The sequence below is a fragment of the Marmota monax genome, unplaced genomic scaffold (assembly GCF_021218885.2).
Source record: "Marmota monax isolate L192 unplaced genomic scaffold, Marmota_monax_Labrador192_F-V1.1 WCK01_AAM20220418_F8-fsc00001, whole genome shotgun sequence".
In the NCBI taxonomy this organism is placed as follows: Eukaryota; Metazoa; Chordata; class Mammalia; order Rodentia; family Sciuridae; genus Marmota; species Marmota monax.
Window position 1 is genome coordinate 6,655,769 of NW_026693777.1, and position 20,124 is coordinate 6,675,892.

Consider the following 20,124-nt stretch of genomic DNA (forward strand, 5'->3'; position numbering starts at 1 on the left):
TACAAAATCAACATACAAAAAATCAGTAGTTTTAGCTGGGTAGAGTGGCGCACATCTGTAATCCCAGCAGCTCAGGATGCTGAGGCAGGAGAATCTGGAATTCAAAGCCAGCCTCAGAAAAAGTGAGGCACTAAGCAACTCAGTGAAACCCTGCCTCTATAAAAATACAAAATGGAGTAAGGGATGTGGCTCAATGGTCGAGTTCCCACAAGTTCAATCCCCAGTATCCCCCAACAAAAAAAAAAAAAAAAAAAAAAAAAACAATAGTTTTCCTGTACGCCAATATTGAACCCATTGAGAAAGAAATCAGGAAAAGAATTCCATTCACAATATATAAACAAACAAACAAACAAAAACACTAGCAATAAACCTACCATGGAGGTGACAGTCCTCTATAAATAATATGGCAGAACACTGAAAAAAGCAAAGGACACTAGAAGCTGGAAAGACCTTTCATCCTCATGACTGGCAGAATTAATATTGTTAAAAAGGTCATATTACCAAATATATATATATATGGATTATATATGTATATATAAATATTATCTCTCTATATATGGATTTAATGAAGTCCTCATTAAAATACCAATTATATTCTTCACACAATTAGAAAAAAATCTTAAAATTCATAATGAAGAAAAAACGATCAGAGAGCAATCCTGAAGAAAAAGAGCAATGCGGGAAGCATCATAATATCCAGTTTCTATTATACTTCAGAGCCATATTAAAAGAAAGCCTCATGGTACTGATATAAAACCAGACACATGTACCTATGGAATTAAAGACAGAGACAAAACCATATAGCTACACTCATCTGATTCTTGACAAATGTTGCAAAGAAATATGAATCAGAAAAGACAGTCTTTTCACCAGATCAGTATATAAAGACAATGTCCTCAACTTATGCTATCAGAGGCATGCAAATCACACAACCTTATTCAGATTTCATCCCCCCATAATGAGAAGGGCAGTCATCAGGAATACAACTAATCATAAATGCTGGTGATGATTCAGGGAAAGGGGGATTCTTATTTGTTATTTATGGGAAAGCAAATTATTACAGGTACTATGGAAATTAGCAGTGAGTTTCTCCTAAAAAGTAAAATTGAAACTACCATAGGATCCAGCTACATCACTCCTCAGTATTTATCTAAATGAATAAATTTGGCATACTTTAGAGACACTGCATACCCATGTTTCTCACAGCACAATTCTCAATAGGCAAGATACGAAATCAGCTTAGTAATCTATCAACAAATAAGTGGATACAGAAATTGTACATATGCAGATTTGTTTCTTATTCAGCAATAAAGAACTAACTTTTGCCAGTTTGGGAAAAAGGATGAAATTGGAGGTCATCATATTATATAAAATAGACCAGTTTCAGAAAGATAAGCATATGGTTTCCTTCAAGTGTGGAAGCTGTTGGGTGGGATGGTTGTCATGAATGTAAAAGGGAGACCATGAATGTAGATGAAGGAAATCAGTTTAAGAGGGAAATCAGTAAGGGGAGATACTGGGGCGTGGAATTGATAAAATTATGTTATATGCATGTATAAATACACCACTATGAAACCAATACTTCTGTATAATTAAGATGAAGCAATAAAAATGGAATGAAATACTGATACATGCTACAGCATGAAAGAATCTTCAAAACATTATTTTAAGGAAAAGTTCTTTTTTTTCCATTATACTAAGGAAACAACAAAAATTGTGTGATCTATTTATATAAAATGTCTGAAGTAAGCAAATCTGCAGTGACATAATACAGACTAATGGTTGCCTAGGAGTAAAGGATGGAGAAGCAATGGAGAGTAACCGCTGACTGTGAGTCCCTACATATAAACAATATATGTGTTTATGTGGACATATGTCATATTAAAATACATACATTTTTATGTACATATGAGAAGAGCAAAAATTACTAGATTGTATAGTAAGAACTTGCAAATCCATTTGAACTCTGTAAATTTGAGTATGAAAATGTACAGTAAGTCAAAACTTTTCACATTTTTTTCTTCTATTAAATTGTGTATATACTTCTATAAAAATGTTAACTTTCTAGACTTGGTAGATTGCAGCAAAGCACTTTGTATGCATTGTAGATTCTAAGTAAATTTTCCTGAAGAAGTTAATGAAAAAAAATGAGTGAATGGATTAAAATTTATTTATTTATTATGTTCAATGTGCTAAATGATTTTTAGTGTATTATAATTAAAGACCAAAAAATAATTTTCATAAGATAATTTTTATAGTTATGTATAACTATAACATGTCATATTTTGAGGCTTGCCTTTAATAGGTTCAATCACAATATTCTTAGTCTGTTGTTTCATGGAGAATGCAATTCAAAATGTTTCCATTCTTAAGTTCTTTTAAGAAAAAATTAGGCAGAAAACCAAAAATATTTGAAATAAAACTGTTTAATGTGTTTTCTATCTAAATATATTATTAAATATCTTTACAAAATTATAACCTTTTTGGGGGGGGAGGGAGGGTACCAGGGATTGAATTCAGAGGCACTTGATCACTGAGCCACATCCCCAGACCTATTTTGTCTTGTATTTAGAGACAGTGTCTCATTGAGTTGCTTAGGGCCTCGTCATTGCTGAGGTTGACTTTGAACTTGAGATTCTCCTGTCTCAGCCTCCTGAGCCACTGGGATTACAGGCTGTGCTACTGCACCTGGCCTCCTGATTATAACCATTTTGACACCATAAAACAATTCATCAGTATGCATGAATATTTGTACCCAGATATTAGCCTGGACAAAGGGGCATCATTGAATTGATAAAGTTCTCTTGAATAATGGCAAGGCAGCTGTAGATGAGCTCAGTAGTTTTCCTTTAACTCAACATATAAATTGTTACCATATTAGTTTCTGCAGAGAATAGACTATTGTCTCGGTTGTAAAATCTAAATTTGCTTTTGTATCCCATTCTGGTTGCCAAATAAATACTGATTTCTCTTGAGCATATGTTATATAATAGCTATGATCCAAAAGATGTATGCAGTATTGGAAAAATCATTTCCAATTTGCATGTGATAGACTCTCTACTTATTTAAAATGTGTCACTTGGTGTCTGAAATGAATTTGCTTAAAAGAACATATAATATAGAGATGTGTAAATATTATCTATATAAGTGCAACTATATCACTATTTGAAGAGAAACAGAACCACTCAAATATTTAATAAAAATTTGATAGTGATGTTTGCTTTAGCTATTTCAAAAAAGTAATAGATTGTGTTTGAAATAGTTTTATGTAACCAGATAAAAATGATAAAAATGTGTTCAATTATTTTAATGAACGTTTAAATAATTTATTCCAATAAAGCATATAAACTGCATTACCCTTCCATTTATATTCATTTCTTCAGTTGGCCATATATTAATTTAATAAATATGTAAAGATTAATTGTGAGCTGATAATGAGAACTATGCCATATTAAAAAATCTCTTACCTTGTTTCTTTTACAAACTGAAATCTTCACCTTGTGCTAATAACTTGAGAAACTAATCACAGTACATTTTTTACCATTACGTGGAAATGTCAGACAGAAATTAAAAATAGAGGTCAGAGAGTCCTCCACATTTTATTCTAAACGTATGGTTACTTTCTAAATCACTGTATCTTCAGAGATGTTCATACGTTGCCTGTCACTAAAGAATAAGTCGGGTAATGAGACATGAGGAATAATTTGAGATGGAATCACATATTTAAAAATATATGACAAAACTAAGAAGATACATTTTTTCTAAAATCTGACTAATTTTTGATTAACTGTAGATAATGTATTATATTGTATTACATACAATATATCTCCTATTTCTCTCTTAATTATATCTATATAAAATATTATATTTAAATTATAAATTTATGTATGTTTTATATAAATAATTATGTATATCATATAGTATATTTAAATTATATATTGATAATTTATATTATATATTTAAATTTTATGTTATTTTATATGTTTAAATTATAATAGACACATCCATATCAACTGGATCTGGAATTACCTTTTTGGTGAATATTTTGAATTCACTTTATTTGACAAATATGATATTTTTTACATTTTTTTGTGTGTTTTATTGTCTCACTATTTTGATATTTTGTGTTTTACTATAAATTGGTTCTTGTTACTGAAGTTGTCAAGTACAATGACATGAATTTTTAATAAATTCCCTTTATGAATTTTCAAATGTCTTTGGGGTCTGTATTGACATTTACTTTTTATTCTTTTTGTCAGTAATTTTTGTTTTCTCTCTTTTTTTTCTCAATTAGTCTCACTGATTGAGGTGAAGTGTAGCAATATTTCTAAAACTAACTTTTGATTTTGTGTATTGTTTTCATTTTGTATCTGACTTTCATCTCAATAATCTCTGCTGTTCCTTTATTCCTTTTCCTATAATTTGGGGAGGGATTAATTTTTTTATCTATCATCTGTTTTTTATTTTTGGAGGTTTCAAATAGATCATTGATGTTAAACTCTATTCCTATATATGCACTTTTTAATCCCATGAATTATGTTGCACTTTGTTTTCATCTTCACCCAGCTCAAAATATTGACTATTTTCTCCTATAACTCTTGTCTTGGAGTCATAAAAATTTTAAATATCCAAATGATTTCCCTGTGATTATTTTGTTTTGATTGATTCATACTGAAATACAAAGTGCTCAGAATATATGTTCTGAGTTAATTGTTTTGCATATTTTGAGGACTAAGGCTTACTGTTTGGATTATTTTAGTAAAATTCTGTGGACACCTAGAAAGAATTTGTGTTTCAAATAACTCATATTTGGTGTCTGTTGGCATTGAGGTCCAGAGAATAGATTAAGTTAGTTTGATTGATAGTGTTACAGGGCTGCTGCTTATTTCATAGCTATTGCTATTTTTTTTTTTAGTTAGCATATTTAATTAAATAATCAAAGGTAAGAGTTTGTAGCATGAGTTGTAAGTATGTATTTCTTTCTTTAGTTCTGGCACGTGTTGTTTAGTATGCTTTGACCTTCTGTTGTATAATTCATGTACATCCAATGTTTTCATGATGGTTTTTTGATGATTGCATCCTTTTTCACCATGAAAACTAATTTATCTAATTTATCGCCAAGGCAGTGTTTTGTGCTCAGCATTTTCATGACAAAATTTTCCAGCGTCTGAATTGTTTATATCTTTATTTTAAAAGTATATGTGCTTTTCTTTCTTAAATGTTTTATGGGTGGATGCAGCTATTTTAGGCATAATAATATTCTTTTTTAAAAAAACTTTACATTCTATTGTGTTTGAAATTTTTGATATATTTTAAGATTAAGCACAGTACTTTGGTATGCATTTTATATTTTCCCAGTGGGTTGATTATTTCCCTATTTCTTCCATGCTGGTGTACTTATTTCATTTTATGTTGTTGAGACTGGGATGAATTTTTCTTAGTCTTTGCCTGTATATATTTATGTTCCTATTATTTTCATTAAGTTTTCTACTCTCATTCTGAATTACAAATAATATGGTTATTTTCTCATATGTAATGCCTTTATCTCTCTCTCTCTCTCTCTGTATGTCTTCTGTTTTTATATTTAGTTTTCAGCAACATACTCTCTTCCATCTACATATAATTGTCTTTGTGTTTATCCTGATGCATTGGCCTGTTTATATCACTAATGTCATCAACTCTGTAAACTTCTCAACTATTATTGCTTCAAATGTTTCTTCTGCCTCATATTCCCTCTCTGTCTCTCTCTGTTTCTTCATCCATCCATCCCTCTCTTCTTTTTCTTTTATTCATAGTTCCAGTTATGATTGTGTTAGATTTTAATATTTTCCCTCTAATATCAAACTTTATATACTGTCCTTTAATGTTTTGTGTTTGTCTGAGTTTAATTTGTCTTCCAATTAATTTGTCTGCAAGTCCAATGATAACTTTCTTCTGCTTTGTCTAATTTTCTGTTAGGTATATTTAATGATTTTTTTTATCATTTAGAGCATTCTAAACAATTTAGAAATTGTTTCTACATTTCATCTAAATTTCTTAATCTCATATGTTTCCCATGTTTTCACTAGATACTTCAGTATTCTTATCAAAGTATTATATTCTTCTTTGTAATTTTAACATTTAGGGTGTCTTTGTGTCTGTTTCTGTTCGTTTCTATATGGAAAGTTGGCCAACTTTTCTTGCTTTTATAGGTCTTTTGGGAATTCTAATTTTATATGGAATATTTTTAAGCAAAGGATAAAGTAACATATATTTTTTAAAAATAGGATGATATCTGTCTTCTTTCAGTCTGAGAATGGGGACTTAATCCATAAGTTCAGCAATTAACCTGTGTGGTTGGTAACAATGTCCTTGTGATTCAGTTCACCACAGTTTCAAGGGGTTTGAGGAGATCTGGCAATTTTCTATTTAGTAAGACCTGGTATCTGAGCCCTACATTGGCTTCAAAGTTCTATCTCTATTTTTCAGATAAATCACCTGATTTCCAAACTTATAGAAATGTCACCCTGCTCTAAGAATGCTGCTGCCTACATTTCTTGAGAGATATCTTTGATCTCAAATCTCACAGGTGACTTTGTTTATGGCTGCAGTTGCTTCACAGTCTACGAAGGTATAGATTTCTTCTAGGAAACTTTCTCAGATGTCGAATGCCTCTCCAGGTATTCTATGTTGATAAATATCAGTATAAAAAGGGATTGAACTTATCTCTTCTTCCCTTAGTCTTCTATAGAGGATATACATGAGTAGCTTTGTTTTTCTTTTCATTTCCCCCTCCCCCCTTAAATCTCTTCTGCATTTTTTCTTTCCTTTCCTAGCAAAAAAAGAAAGAAAAAAAAAGTAAGGTTGCCTGAGGGCTAAACCTTGTTTGTTTATTTGTTGCAGTGAAGGGGATTGAACACAGGCCCTTACCCCTGCTAGACAAGCACTTGAACACTGAACATGGAGCTATAATCCCAGCCCTACCTGCAGGTTTTCTTTCCTTCTTCAATTCTTTGTTATCTAGAAATATGGACCAACTAAGGGAAATTTTACCTATTCTCTTTCCATGCCTATATTTTTAAGCTAATATGCTCAAGATTTAATGAAGACCAGTGTGAATGAGCTAGGGGTTAATACTTTTTTACTATGCCACCCTGCACATGATTCTGAAAAGTTTATTTATATACAGGCAGGTTTACCTAATTTATGCCAGATAGGCCATTTATTTCCTTTTCTCTTGTGAGGTAGGAGGACTGTTACTTCTGAAATATAGGTACTTTCACTTTCTTTGTATTCACCTGGCACAGTGGCACATGCCTATAATCCCAGCTACTATGGAGGCTGAGGCAGGAGGATCTCAAGTTTGAGGCCATCATCAGCAACTTATAAAGATCCTGTCTCAAGATAAAAAATAGAAAGTGCTGGTGTGTAGCTAGTAAGAGCTCCTCTGGGTTCAATCTCAGTACCTAAATAAAATCTAAAAGATGTATTTGCCCTCACAGCATTATGATGTTATTCTTTCTTAAGAATATGATGTTTTGCTTATTCAGCTTGTTTTTGTTTTTAAGGTGACACTGGTTGCCTCTTTGACTTTCTACATCCCTACCAGCACTTTCTATTTTTTATCTTGAGACAGGATCTTTATAAGTTGCTGATGATGGCCTCAAACTTGAGATTCTCCTGCCTCAGCCTCCATAGTAGCTGGGATTATAGGCATGTGCCACTGTGCCAGGTGAATACAAAGAAAGTGAAAGTACCTATATTTCAGAAGTAACAGTCCTCCTACCTCACAAGAGAAAAGGAAATAAATGGCCTATCTGGCATAAATTAGGGTGAACAGAAACCTGCCTGTATATAAATAAACTTTTCAGAAATATTGTTTAAATGCGTAGTAAAACATGACAAAAATATTCATACTTACCTACAGATAATATCATTTCCATTGTTTTTCATCTGTTTATAGAGATTGAAGTTTCTTCTATCTGATATAGGTTTTCCTCAGTCTAAAGAAATGATTGTTTACATTTCCTTAGATCCTGCTAGTCCTGAAACTCTCCAATAATATCTTGAAATATCTCCAATAATATTTTTATTGTATTTTAATCTTTTATAGAAAGACAGTCTTTCCAATGTTTAGGCATTTCTTTTTTCTTGTAGCACTTTAAAGATGCTTTCAGTGTCTTCCATCTTGCTTTGTTTATAAAGAGGAGTTAGTAAGGTATCAGCAGTTACTTTTACTTTGTCCACCTCACCTTGTTATAATCTTTTACTTCTGTATATGCTTTTAAGGGTCTTCCCACTGTACATTGAAATCTACAATTTGATAATAATGTGTCTCGATATGGTTGAACTTGGATTTATAGTTGTTGTTGTTGTTTTTAAATTTTACTTGGAAGCTTGTTTTTCAAATGTATTTCTGCCCCACTGCCTTTTGCTGTCAATCCATTTATGTTCACATTGACTTTTTAAGATTGTCCTACATATCACTGGATTTTTGTTCGCTTTTCTGTCATTTTCTTTTTAAGATCCCTGTTTACAATGCTCCACATCTATTTCCCTAGCTCCACCTAACTAGACCACTGGAAATTTTTATTTGATAACTTTCACCTTCTTGGTGTTCTGCCTCACAAATGCAGGCCACCACGGCTTTGCACTCCAGTCTCTGCCTCTTCAGGTTAACAGGACTGATCTTGTTTTCCTTGTCTTGCCTCCTTGAACCATAGCTTGGAAGGTGAATCCTGAAGAAAGTAGAAAGTTCTTTTTTTTTTTTTTTAAATTCACTGTCTCATGGATCATGGTTCTGTGCTTAGTTATTTCCAATGTCTAAAAACTGTTGTTTTATATATTTTACACATTTATTTGCTGCTCATTTTGGAAAGGCTATTTCAATATTAGTTGTTCTCTCATGAACAGAAGCCTATTTGTTGAGAATAATAATTCTTATTAATTATTAGCATACTTCATAGTGCATAAAATAATTCTGAATTATAAGAGAGTTTTCATTTAGAAAACTTAAGTACAATATTACTGGACTAATTGTAAATTCTTATTTATATTCAATTAAAAAGTTGGATGATTTTCTACAGCTATTTTCACTCTGGGTATTTAAAACACATACAGTGTGTGATACTTTTCAATTATATTTCTGTTGCTACTTTTATTTGGGGGTTTAATTTCAATATCATATAATTAAGATCAAAGTGGAAATGGAAATTAAGTATTTATTATTTTTAAAACTAAATTAGAAATTGCTAATGTTTTAAAAGAAGAAAACCAGAATGTGATATCAATTTAATCTCAAGCATTTTAATAAAGGCTTTCCATAAATTATCTCCAAAATTCATATTTTTAATTAACAGAATGTTCTAATATTTAGGGAACTTGTTGATTTTGTGGTAAGTTTTCAACCTTGTTATTTTGAGAATTAAAATATTGTGTTTTGAGATACAATGTAATGGTTGTATGGTAGTATGAGTAAATAATGGATAAATTATTGAACATACTTCAAAAGTATGCTACAAGTTCAATTTCATGGCAAATATTACCTTTTATTGTTTCTATTTAGGATAGTGAATCAAACGACTTGCAAATCCTTTGGTACACCGCTAATCTTTGGACCTTACATGAAAAAGGGGTTCTTCGGGACTTATGGAGTTTTTTCCCTGAATCCTAGCTCTCTAATATGGGTTAAATGTGTCTGTTTTGTGTACCCATGGATTATCCTGGACATATTTTTAAAATGGCACTTAATTTACAGAATTATAGTAATCAGATCAGATTTTTTTTTATTTTTCCAATTTGACTTTAAATCTTATGAAATTGTGAATATTATATAATTCATCCTTAGTGCCCATTATAGCCTCTAGTGCAGAACAGATATTTAATAGTCACTTGTTTTACAAAAAACATAAAATTATTTTTGTATTCCAATTTGCATAAAATATTATTCAGGTAGAAATAAGAACATTACTAAAATGATTAGATACTAACACTATATTTTTATCTTATCTTACAGGTTCTTAAATCTGATCTACAATGGAAAAATTTCTTTTTTATCTGTTTTTCATTGGCATAGCAGTGAGAGCTCAGATCTGTCCAAAGCGTTGTGTCTGTCAGATTTTGTCTCCTAATCTTGCAACCCTTTGTGCCAAGAAAGGGCTTCTATTTGTTCCACCAAACATTGACAGAAGAACTGTGGAACTGCGTTTGGCAGACAATTTTGTTACAAATATCAAAAGAAAAGATTTTGCCAATATGACCAGCTTGGTGGACCTGACTCTATCCAGGAATACAATCAGTTTTATTACACCTCATGCTTTTGCTGACCTACGGAATTTGAGGGCTCTGCATTTGAATAGTAACAGATTGACTAAAATCACAAATGATATGTTCAGTGGGCTTTCCAATCTCCACCATTTAATATTGAATAACAATCAACTGACTTTAATTTCTTCTACAGCATTTGATGATGTGTTTGCCCTTGAGGAGCTGGATCTGTCCTACAATAATCTAGAAACTATTCCTTGGGATGCTGTTGAGAAGATGGTTAGTTTGCACACCCTTAGCTTGGATCATAATATGATTGATAACATTCCTAAGGGGACTTTCTCCCACTTGCACAAGATGACTCGGCTAGATGTAACATCAAATAAATTGCAGAAGCTACCACCTGACCCTCTCTTTCAGCGAGCTCAGGTCCTAGCAACCTCAGGAATCATAAGTCCATCCACATTTGCACTGAGTTTTGGTGGAAACCCCTTGCATTGTAATTGTGAATTGCTCTGGCTAAGGCGTTTGTCTAGAGAAGATGATCTGGAGACCTGTGCTTCTCCTGCACTTTTAACTGGCCGCTACTTTTGGTCAATTCCTGAGGAAGAGTTTTTGTGTGAGCCTCCCCTCATTACTCGTCATACACATGAGATGAGGGTCTTAGAGGGACAAAGGGCAACGCTGAGGTGTAAAGCCCGGGGAGACCCTGAACCTGCAATTCATTGGATTTCTCCTGAAGGGAAGCTTATTTCAAATGCAACAAGATCGCTGGTGTATGATAACGGAACACTTGACATTCTTATAACAACTGTAAAAGACACAGGTGCTTTTACCTGTATTGCTTCTAATCCTGCTGGGGAAGCAACACAAACAGTGGATCTTCATATAATTAAGCTCCCTCACCTATTAAACAGTACAAATCATATCCATGAGCCCGATCCTGGTTCCTCAGATATCTCAACTTCTACTAAGTCAGGTTCTAATGCAAGCAGTAGTAATGGGGACACTAAAATGAGTCAGGATAAAATCGTGGTGGCAGAAGCAACTTCATCTACAGCACTACTTAAGTTTAATTTTCAAAGAAATATTCCTGGAATACGTATGTTTCAAATTCAGTACAATGGTACTTATGATGACACCCTTGTTTACAGGTAAGAAAAATTAAGTAAATTTAAATAGCAACCATGCATCTTTGTGTAAGGCTTATTAATGTACTCCTGATGCTTTCAAATTGGCAATGTTATTCTGTGTTGTAATTACAATTCTCAGTTTTAAAGTGCATAATGTAAGGCTTGAAAATGTGGTGGATATATATGGGGAAATCTTCTGAATGGTGTTATTTTTAAAGAGTTCAAATTTATATTTAATATTATGCTTATTTTTTTCACCTCATCTAAGAGATGTGACTATCAGAGAAAAAGATTGATTTAAGTTAAAAATTCAAAAACATACCAGAACTTACACATCCACATGAGTGTTCTTTCCTTCAAGGAAGTCACGTTGGGAGGCTATACCATTATCCCAATGATGCTGCCATTGCTCAAAGCACTTTTGGAATTATCTTTAGAACCTTCGTCATACTATTTTGAATATACCCAGTTGTGGCAAATCTTCGTCTTTTGAGGGTGAATTTGAATTTTGGAAACAAGCAAAAGCCATTTGGAGTCAAGTCTTGTGAATAAGGTGGGTGATCAAGATGGATATTGCCATTTTTGGTCAAAAATAGGATGTAACTATAAAATAATGAGACTGATTCTTTGAATAATTGAGTCATGTGCATGGGTGTTGTCTCATGTGCACTGGTTCTTAAGACAGTTCCAAAGAGATAATTTATAAATATTTTGAGCAGTGAAGGTATCACTGGAATTAAGTATACAATATCTGGGTTAGGACAGTGATGGAGAATTTGCATCTGCTGATGAATTTCTGGTATGTTTTTCTAAAATTCAGCCTCATTGATTTATAGTCACATCTTGTCCAATTTTCAGTTGGAAATACTTATTCCTTCCTATAATTTCACTGGTGATAGGCTGTTACTGCTCTTTGGAAAAGATGCAAAATTATGATTTTGAAAGGATTATTGTTTTGTTTTTAAGCTTTTCCAGATATCAGGTCAGTTTCATCCTTATATACACAGATTAAGCTCTTGATGACAGTTTGGTTTTCACTCATGAATGGAAAGGAGAATATGTTTTTAAAGTAAGCGTGAATTAGCAAGAAAAATAAAAGTATCCTAGCTCTCCTTGTGATCAATCCTGGCAAGGTTCTACCTGGCTGAGTTTTAATTTCCTCATCTTTAAAATGCAGAGATTAGACTAAGTGGTTTCTAATAGCCCCTTCATCACTGAGTACAGGTAGAGGTAGGCTATGATATATATCCATGTGAGCTAAACCTAGTTTGTTTGTTTCATAGCGGGGCTCTTGACCTAGCCTCTGGGCAACTTAATCAGTTTTCAATAACAGGCACTGACTCTACCCCTCAACTTCCTGTAGTTACTGGATATTTTATATATTTTAAGCATTCGCTCTATGAAATGTGATAATAGGTCAGGTTTTACTTGCTACATTCCAAGATTTTAATTCTGCCATGATGAGCAAATTCTCTGTGACCTTGAGGTAATTGTTCAGGCTTCCACCTAATGATTATCATCTGAAAATAGTGAAAATGCCTTTCTCATAAGGTCATTGTAAAGATTAAATTTAAGTATACAGAAAGGGCTTAGTAATGTCCTGCATTTTTATACACTCATTATATGGAAGTAGTCTGTCATAAGTACACTATCTGGCCTGAGAGCATCCTGGTTCATTTAGAACCCCTTGTTTAGGTGCTGCCACATATTAGAACTGCCAAGTTCTAAAATTTTTAAACTCACTAACAGGGGAAAGATAGGGTTAAAAGACAGGTTTTTTTTTTTCTTCTAAATTATTTTTTAGTGATGGCCCGAAGTTTTTATCTGAGAAAAAAAAATGTGGAAAGAAAATAAGCACTCACAAAATACTTTTAAAGGGTGATAGCTTCAGAGATATCTATAAATTTCTGTCAAATTTTAGAAAATGTGCCTTGATAAAAATTTCCTTCAGTACAGAATGGTCAAGGGGCTTACACTCTGGTCAAAATCTGTCCCTGTTCCAGGGTGTTACTTGTGCATTTATACTCTCCTCATTTATAAACTGAAACATATAGCAGAGCAAGACATGGGAAAGGGATGAGATCTGTAAATAAAATGCTTTAATCTTTGTAATTATCTTAGTTATTAAAGACAGATTTAGGAGGTACCATTCCATAGCAGCTTATTACTGATTTGGAAAATAAATGCCCTGAAATGCATTTCCATTCTGCTTTCTAATGTGATTGTCAGTGTTTTCCCTTTCTTCAATTTGGCTTTTAGTCACAGAGGTGTTGTAAGTGCTAAATGGATTTGTTTAGCAGTCAGATAATGTCACAGTCACACCTTTCAAAAGCAATTTGTCATAAATGATTTTTCAGCAATGGCTTTTATTAGGAGTTCTGCTTTGCCAAGCAGTGTAATTAGTAAGCTTGTCAAGGCAGGGTGCAGGCACCATTAATCTAACGTGGACTCTGACAATGACTTTTAGCCTTTTAACTCGTAAATATAAGATTAGATCATATTCATTTATTTCATATCTGTTATAAATATGCTTACCTTAATGAGTGCTAAAATGAGACAGAACTAAATTTCTAATGACTTTGTGTGTGCATGTTTTATTTTGTTTTAAATATTAACACAAATTCCATTGTCCCTCAGAATGATACCTCCTACGAGCAAAACTTTTCTGGTCAATAATCTGGCTGCTGGAACTATGTATGACTTGTGTGTCTTGGCCATATATGACGATGGCATCACTTCCCTCACTGCCACAAGAGTCGTGGGTTGCATCCAGTTCACTACGGAACAAGATTATGTCCGTTGCCATTTCATGCAGTCCCAGTTTTTGGGAGGCACCATGATTATAATTATTGGTGGAATAATTGTAGCGTCTGTGCTGGTTTTCATCATCATTCTAATGATCCGGTATAAGGTTTGTAACAATAATGGGCAGCACAAGGTCACCAAGGTTAGCAATGTTTATTCTCAAACTAATGGGGCTCAAATACAAGGCTGTAGTGCAACACTGCCCCAGTCCATGTCTAAGCAAGCTGTGGGACATGAAGAGAATGCCCAGTGTTGTAAAGTTGCCAATGACAATGTGATTCAATCTTCAGAAACTTGTATGAGTCAGGACTCTTCTACCACTACCTCTGCTTTGCCTCCTACCTGGACTTCAAGCACGTCTGTGTCCCAAAAGCAGAAAAGAAAGACTGGCACAAAGCCCAGTACCGAACCACAGAATGAAGCTGTCACAAATGTTGAGTCCCAAAACACTAACAGGAACAACTCAACTGCATTGCAGTTAGCTAGCCGACCTCCTGATTCTGTCACAGAGGGGCCCACATCTAAAAGAGCACATACCAAGCCAAGTAAGTTTCTCACTTTGCCTGCTGAGAGATCCAGAGCGCAGCACAGGTATTCGCTGAGTGGAGAAGTAAAGGAATACTATTGCTTTGCTAATTCACCAAGCACACGTGAACTGTTCTCTAAAAGAAGCATGTCTGTGAATGGGATATTAATTCAGTCTGATGGTGCTGATGGTCCTAGTGGAAAAGTCACTCTTTGAAACTGAGAGGTTATCAGAAAGCTTTGTGTAATCTATTATTTCTTTTTAATGAAAACTTACTTTGGAAATTGAAATGCAGAACTTCAATCATCTGATAGGCTAGTAGAGCTCAGGTTACAAATCCACCATCTAAGATACAGTTATTATGCGTGTCTGTGTGTGTTTGTGTACACACACGCACACAAATGCTCATACACCTATATGAAAATTACATAGATAAAACGATTTAAAGGGGGGAAACCTAAGATAGCAAGAGTGCCTTCCCCTTTTTTAATACTGGCTTCCAGGTTCTGTGGTAGAAAATAGTAAAATGCAAATTGTTATGAGGAAAAAAATGTTTTGCATACAAAATTTTATTTCCTCCAATTCTAAAAATGGCCTCCTATGGATAACTGGGATTTTTCCATAAGTAGATTTTATATTTTTTACAATGAAAATTGTGTTGTAGCGAACAAGTCTGTGTTGTTATATTGTTTAAAATAAAATGTTTAATTATTATACCAAGACAATGCTAGAATAAGTACCCTTCTAAACAATGCTATTGTTTCCCGGTGTCTTGATGGTTATGTCATGCTCATTCCATGACACAGCTTTTTCGGTGGAAAGAATCTTGAATTTATCAGAAAATCTAATCAGTTTTGTGTCACAGGCCACAATTTTGTATGCATCTACCTGGGCATATGAAGATGTTTTCATTCATTCAACACAGTTGCTGAATGAATGTTTTATTTTTTTTTTTTAATGCAAGTTAAAGAGGAGGAGCCAAATATAGGACTGCCTTTATGAAAAGGGTGTTGATTTTTATCACCAAGTGAACTGGAAAACTTCTAATGGAGTTTTTATCACATGTTAAATAACATAAAATATTGCTCATTAACCAGATAGTGACTTTCCCCCTTTTGTGCTATATAATTCTACTTGTGAATGTTTTCCACTTAAAGTAAATGCATTTATTATTTTGACCAAATGCTAAATTTAATCAGATATCATGGGATTTAGTGAGGAATATATCATTTTTGTAAAGGATTTTAAAGTTACTCAGTAAACAATATTGTTTCTTAATAACATAGTATTCTTGGAAATTCATTGAAATTAAGATCTATAGATAAATGTCCTTATCTACTTGTTGGAAAAAAAGTAATATACTAACATGATGGTGTTTATTAATAATTAATAAGTGCTTTGAACATAAAAGTTTTTTTTCTTTGCTTTTTGTTTTATTTTCATTTTGTGTTGACGATATGGTTCATGTGCAAACTTAGACTCGTTACCTGGCACAAATGAATATGATATTTCATCCATTAACACATTCAGTGGGTACTTGATATATACCATATACTCCCTGGGAGTATGTTAAAATATACAGTAAACATTTATTAATTCTTTCAAATCATTTGCAATATCATTTAAAGCAGAAGTGCAGAATGTGAAATTATTAGTTTAATTTCCTTCTGGTAGAGACATATACAAAAATTTCAGTTAACTTTTACTCTATGGAGTTGCATCTTATCCTCTGTAATGTATTATTTTGTTGAATGAAGAGTATACACAGAGTACTTAGAAATGACTTTTCACACAGTCTTGAACAAAATTGTCCATGTTACGTTTCCTAAGTTGCTTTGTCGCTTCCCTGTCTGAGAAATTTGCCTTTCACATTTACAAGGGCTAATTATGATTCAATGTTCACAGAAATAGTTCTTTGGGAAATAAATCAGTTCACAGGTATGGATGTAGTTTGTGAAATCAAAAGCTATAGTCAAAGTGGTGTGTTTTCAAAACTCTTAGGCTAATAAGGTTCTAACTCAACTCTGCATTTTAAGTTAACATCAGTTATACTGTTTCTCATGAGATGATGATAATAAACATTAATCTTCCCCTTCACAGATTGATGAGAACAGTATTAAAAGGTCTTTACTGTACAACAGGTTGCAAGCTTTAAAGAAATAAATCCCTAAGGAAACAATTTCTGAAATCGGGAAGGATAAGAAGGGTCTGAGATTATGTAACACAGCAGTTTAGCATACCTTCTCCAAGCTACTCGTGAACTTATTTTATGATTTGCAGTTGCCATCTTTTTAAAAATGAATACCATGCTTGTTTATGTTATAAAGCTTTAATTAAAAACATCTTGTTTCTCATAGATATTTAAAAATTCTATGGTATCTAATCATTTGAATTTTGCTTTGCTTGACTAAAGTCATTGAAAATAATTCAATATTTTATTACTTTTGCTAGACTGTACTCAGATTTTATTAATCAAATGCATTCACATTTTGTCTTCAAAGTGAAGTTTTGGTATCTTTTACTAAAAGTTTATATTTTAAAAGATCAAAAATGATCTATGATAAAAGTCAAGTGTGTTTTATGTTTATTAACGATATGATGAAATTTTAACTTAGCGAGATAATGAATGCTACCTACTACAATGTCTGAAACAGAATAGTTGTTAAGATGAATGAATGAGCAAATGGATAGATAAATAAATCAATGGGGCTAGGGAGGGAGGTGGTAATAAGAATTTTGATTAATAAGCAAAATTAAGGTTTGTGATCAGATATTATATCACCGCAAAAAAAATAAATTTTGAGGGACTGGAAATATTTCTCAGTTGGTAGAGTCCTTCCTTGCCTCACATCATACACAAGGCCCTGGGTTCATTCCCCAGCACCACAAAAAAAAAAAAAAGAAAGAAAGAAAGAAAGAAAGAAAGAAAGAAAGAAAGAAAGAAAGAAAGAAAGAAAGAAAAGAAAAGAAATTCTCTTATATTTTTTTTCAATTTTTTGTTCTGTCACTTATGGCATCCCTTACTTACTCTGTCATATCCATCTATTTATTTATATAATCTAAATCATGTGGTCTGCTGTTTGTTAATGCTGGCTATATATAGAATTGATATGCTATTTTTATTTCTTTTTACTTACTTTTGTTTAATTTTTAGCCATTTTATATTATCAGCTTATTCAATGTTAAGTACAGAATTACAAAACACAATGTCTGCCATTAAGCATATTTTAACAGGCATTCATTGTAAACATTTTAAAAAATAATAAGGGTCTTTGTTATTTTTGTTCCTTTTGGATAATCATCCTCAAATTGAAAAATGCAAAACTACTGTTACAGTAGTGTCCTAGGGGTAATGTACAACCCAAAGTCACCTCAAAATTCCAAGAAGCAGCATTTGGTTTGATGAATATTTTAACTTTTAGGCTTCAAATAGTTTAAAATACAAAATGCTGAATTGAACTATTTAAATTAGATATAGCAACCAGTAACACTGACACTGTGACCAGTTTATTTCCTGTAGTTTTTCTAACAATTAATGGAATCAATTGAGTTCTCAGTACACTGTATTTGATTTAAAACCGTTGATTTTAACTACTTTGCATATTTGTTTTACTAAAAAAGTTTTAGAATGTTTCTAAAGTATTAATGGCTTTCTATAGATATAAGAAATCTATTCTCTTAAACATACTTTCTCCACAATTATTTGAAGATCCGCTAAAAATTAAATGTGTTCTATATTTACTTGTCTAAAGGAATATTTGTATTCCCCCCTTTTTGTGAACTATTTGCTCTGATTTAAAACTGTGGTACTTGCTTCCAACATAGTTTCAAATATTTTATTTGCTTTTATTTCTGAAAAGAAACTTCCACTTGTATACCTACAAATAATTAAGAGTAATTATTACAAAATTCATCTTAATTGCCTTTCCATTCATAAGTTTTAGTAATTCTATTCAGTTTATGTACAGTAATAAACTCCTATAATCTTTAAAATGCCAATAATGAAAAAGCCTATAAACATAAAATATCTTCTTTTAGGTAGGATAATAAAAGCAAATGAGACTTTTCTTCAAAGATAACAAATACAAGCCCATTGTTTTGGTAGGTTTCCAGTTGTATTTAAAAATGCTGGGGATGGGGTTATGGCTCAGCAGTAGAGAGCTCGCCTTGCATGTGCAAGGCCCTGGGTTCAATCCTCAGCACCACATAAAAATAAATAAATAAAATTTAAAAATAAATAAAAATGCTAAGCCTGGCTTGAGGCACATGCCTATAATCCCAGGGGCTCAGGAGGCTGAGGCAGGAGGATCTCAAATCCAAAGTCACCCTCAGCATCTTAGATAGGCCCTAAGCAACTCAGTGAAACCCTGTCTCTAAATAAAATATAAAAAGTGACTGGAGATGTGGCTCAGTGGTTAATTGCCTCTGAGTTCAATCCCCAGTACCAAAAAAAAAAAAAAAACCAACAATGTCCTTTCCTATTTCACAGAATGTGTATGATATGCTATCATCCCCTGCCCAGTATCTTCTTGGGTCACAAAAGCAGTGCAATGTTTCCATGGTAACCAAGGATGTTCCTGTGTGAGTGTGGACAGGGTTGACATAGTGGTGCATTGGATGGAAGAGTATGATTTTCTTTTCCTCTTAGCTTGTTAATAATGGTAATAATTATAATTTATCTTATGCTATTAGCGACTTTGAATATTTTATGGCAAAGAAATATGTCATTCACATTAACTCAAGGACAGACAACATAATAAAAATCAACAACTGGATTTTTGAAAGTTTCAAAGCTCTGCCTCTCAGATTACTCAGTCCTTTCCTTTCCATGTTAGATAAATATATGTTGGAATTATAAATGCAATTAGTTTTGTCAAGTATTTCTTTGTTCTTTTATTTATTTTAAAGGAAATAATGAATACTTCTTATACTAGTGCAGAAGACATTTTAAAATAAAAAAAATGGTAAATATATTCCTGTGATTGGGCCATCAAAAAAATGTGGTGCCATCTAAAGTTGGTTATAAAAAGTAACAGTTTTAACTGGGAATATATTTGTTTTAAATCACTTCATTAAGCAATGCTAATACATTTATAATTCTATCAAATGTTACAAATAATCAATATAACAAGATATTCAGTGTACCACTCTGCCTTCTAATTATGTTCAACTATTCCTAAGTAAAATTTTACAATCTAAAGTTAACATTAAATAAATCTATATATTCTTTATATGTATAAATCTGTATATATACTCTGTAATACATATGTACTCTGGATAAGAGTCATGTCTCTTAATTGTATATCTATGATAATATACACATAGATATACAATAAATTATTTAAAAGCACAATGTTTTTCATGTAATATTAATTTGTTATTTTGTGATTGATAAGATGAAATTAGATTTAAATT

General features: G+C 32.5%; 1 protein-coding gene across 5 annotated transcripts in view; it reads left to right on the top strand.

The window, feature by feature from the left end:
- The window catches only part of Lrfn5 (leucine rich repeat and fibronectin type III domain containing 5), a 266,246-nt gene that overhangs the window by 233,011 nt on the left and 13,111 nt on the right, over positions 1–20,124 (top strand). For 4 of the 5 annotated variants that reach the window (XM_058584504.1, XM_058584506.1, XM_046461523.2 and 1 more), the window contains 2 exons: positions 9,995–11,399; positions 14,016–14,728. In XM_058584504.1, coding sequence (XP_058440487.1) covers positions 10,015–11,399; positions 14,016–14,728 — 2,098 coding nt within the window. In that variant the 5' untranslated portion in view covers positions 9,995–10,014. Of the gene's footprint in view, positions 1–9,994; positions 11,400–11,739; positions 11,932–14,015; positions 14,729–20,124 lie in introns of those variants that run through there. The other variant, XR_009228343.1, reaches the window with a different exon arrangement.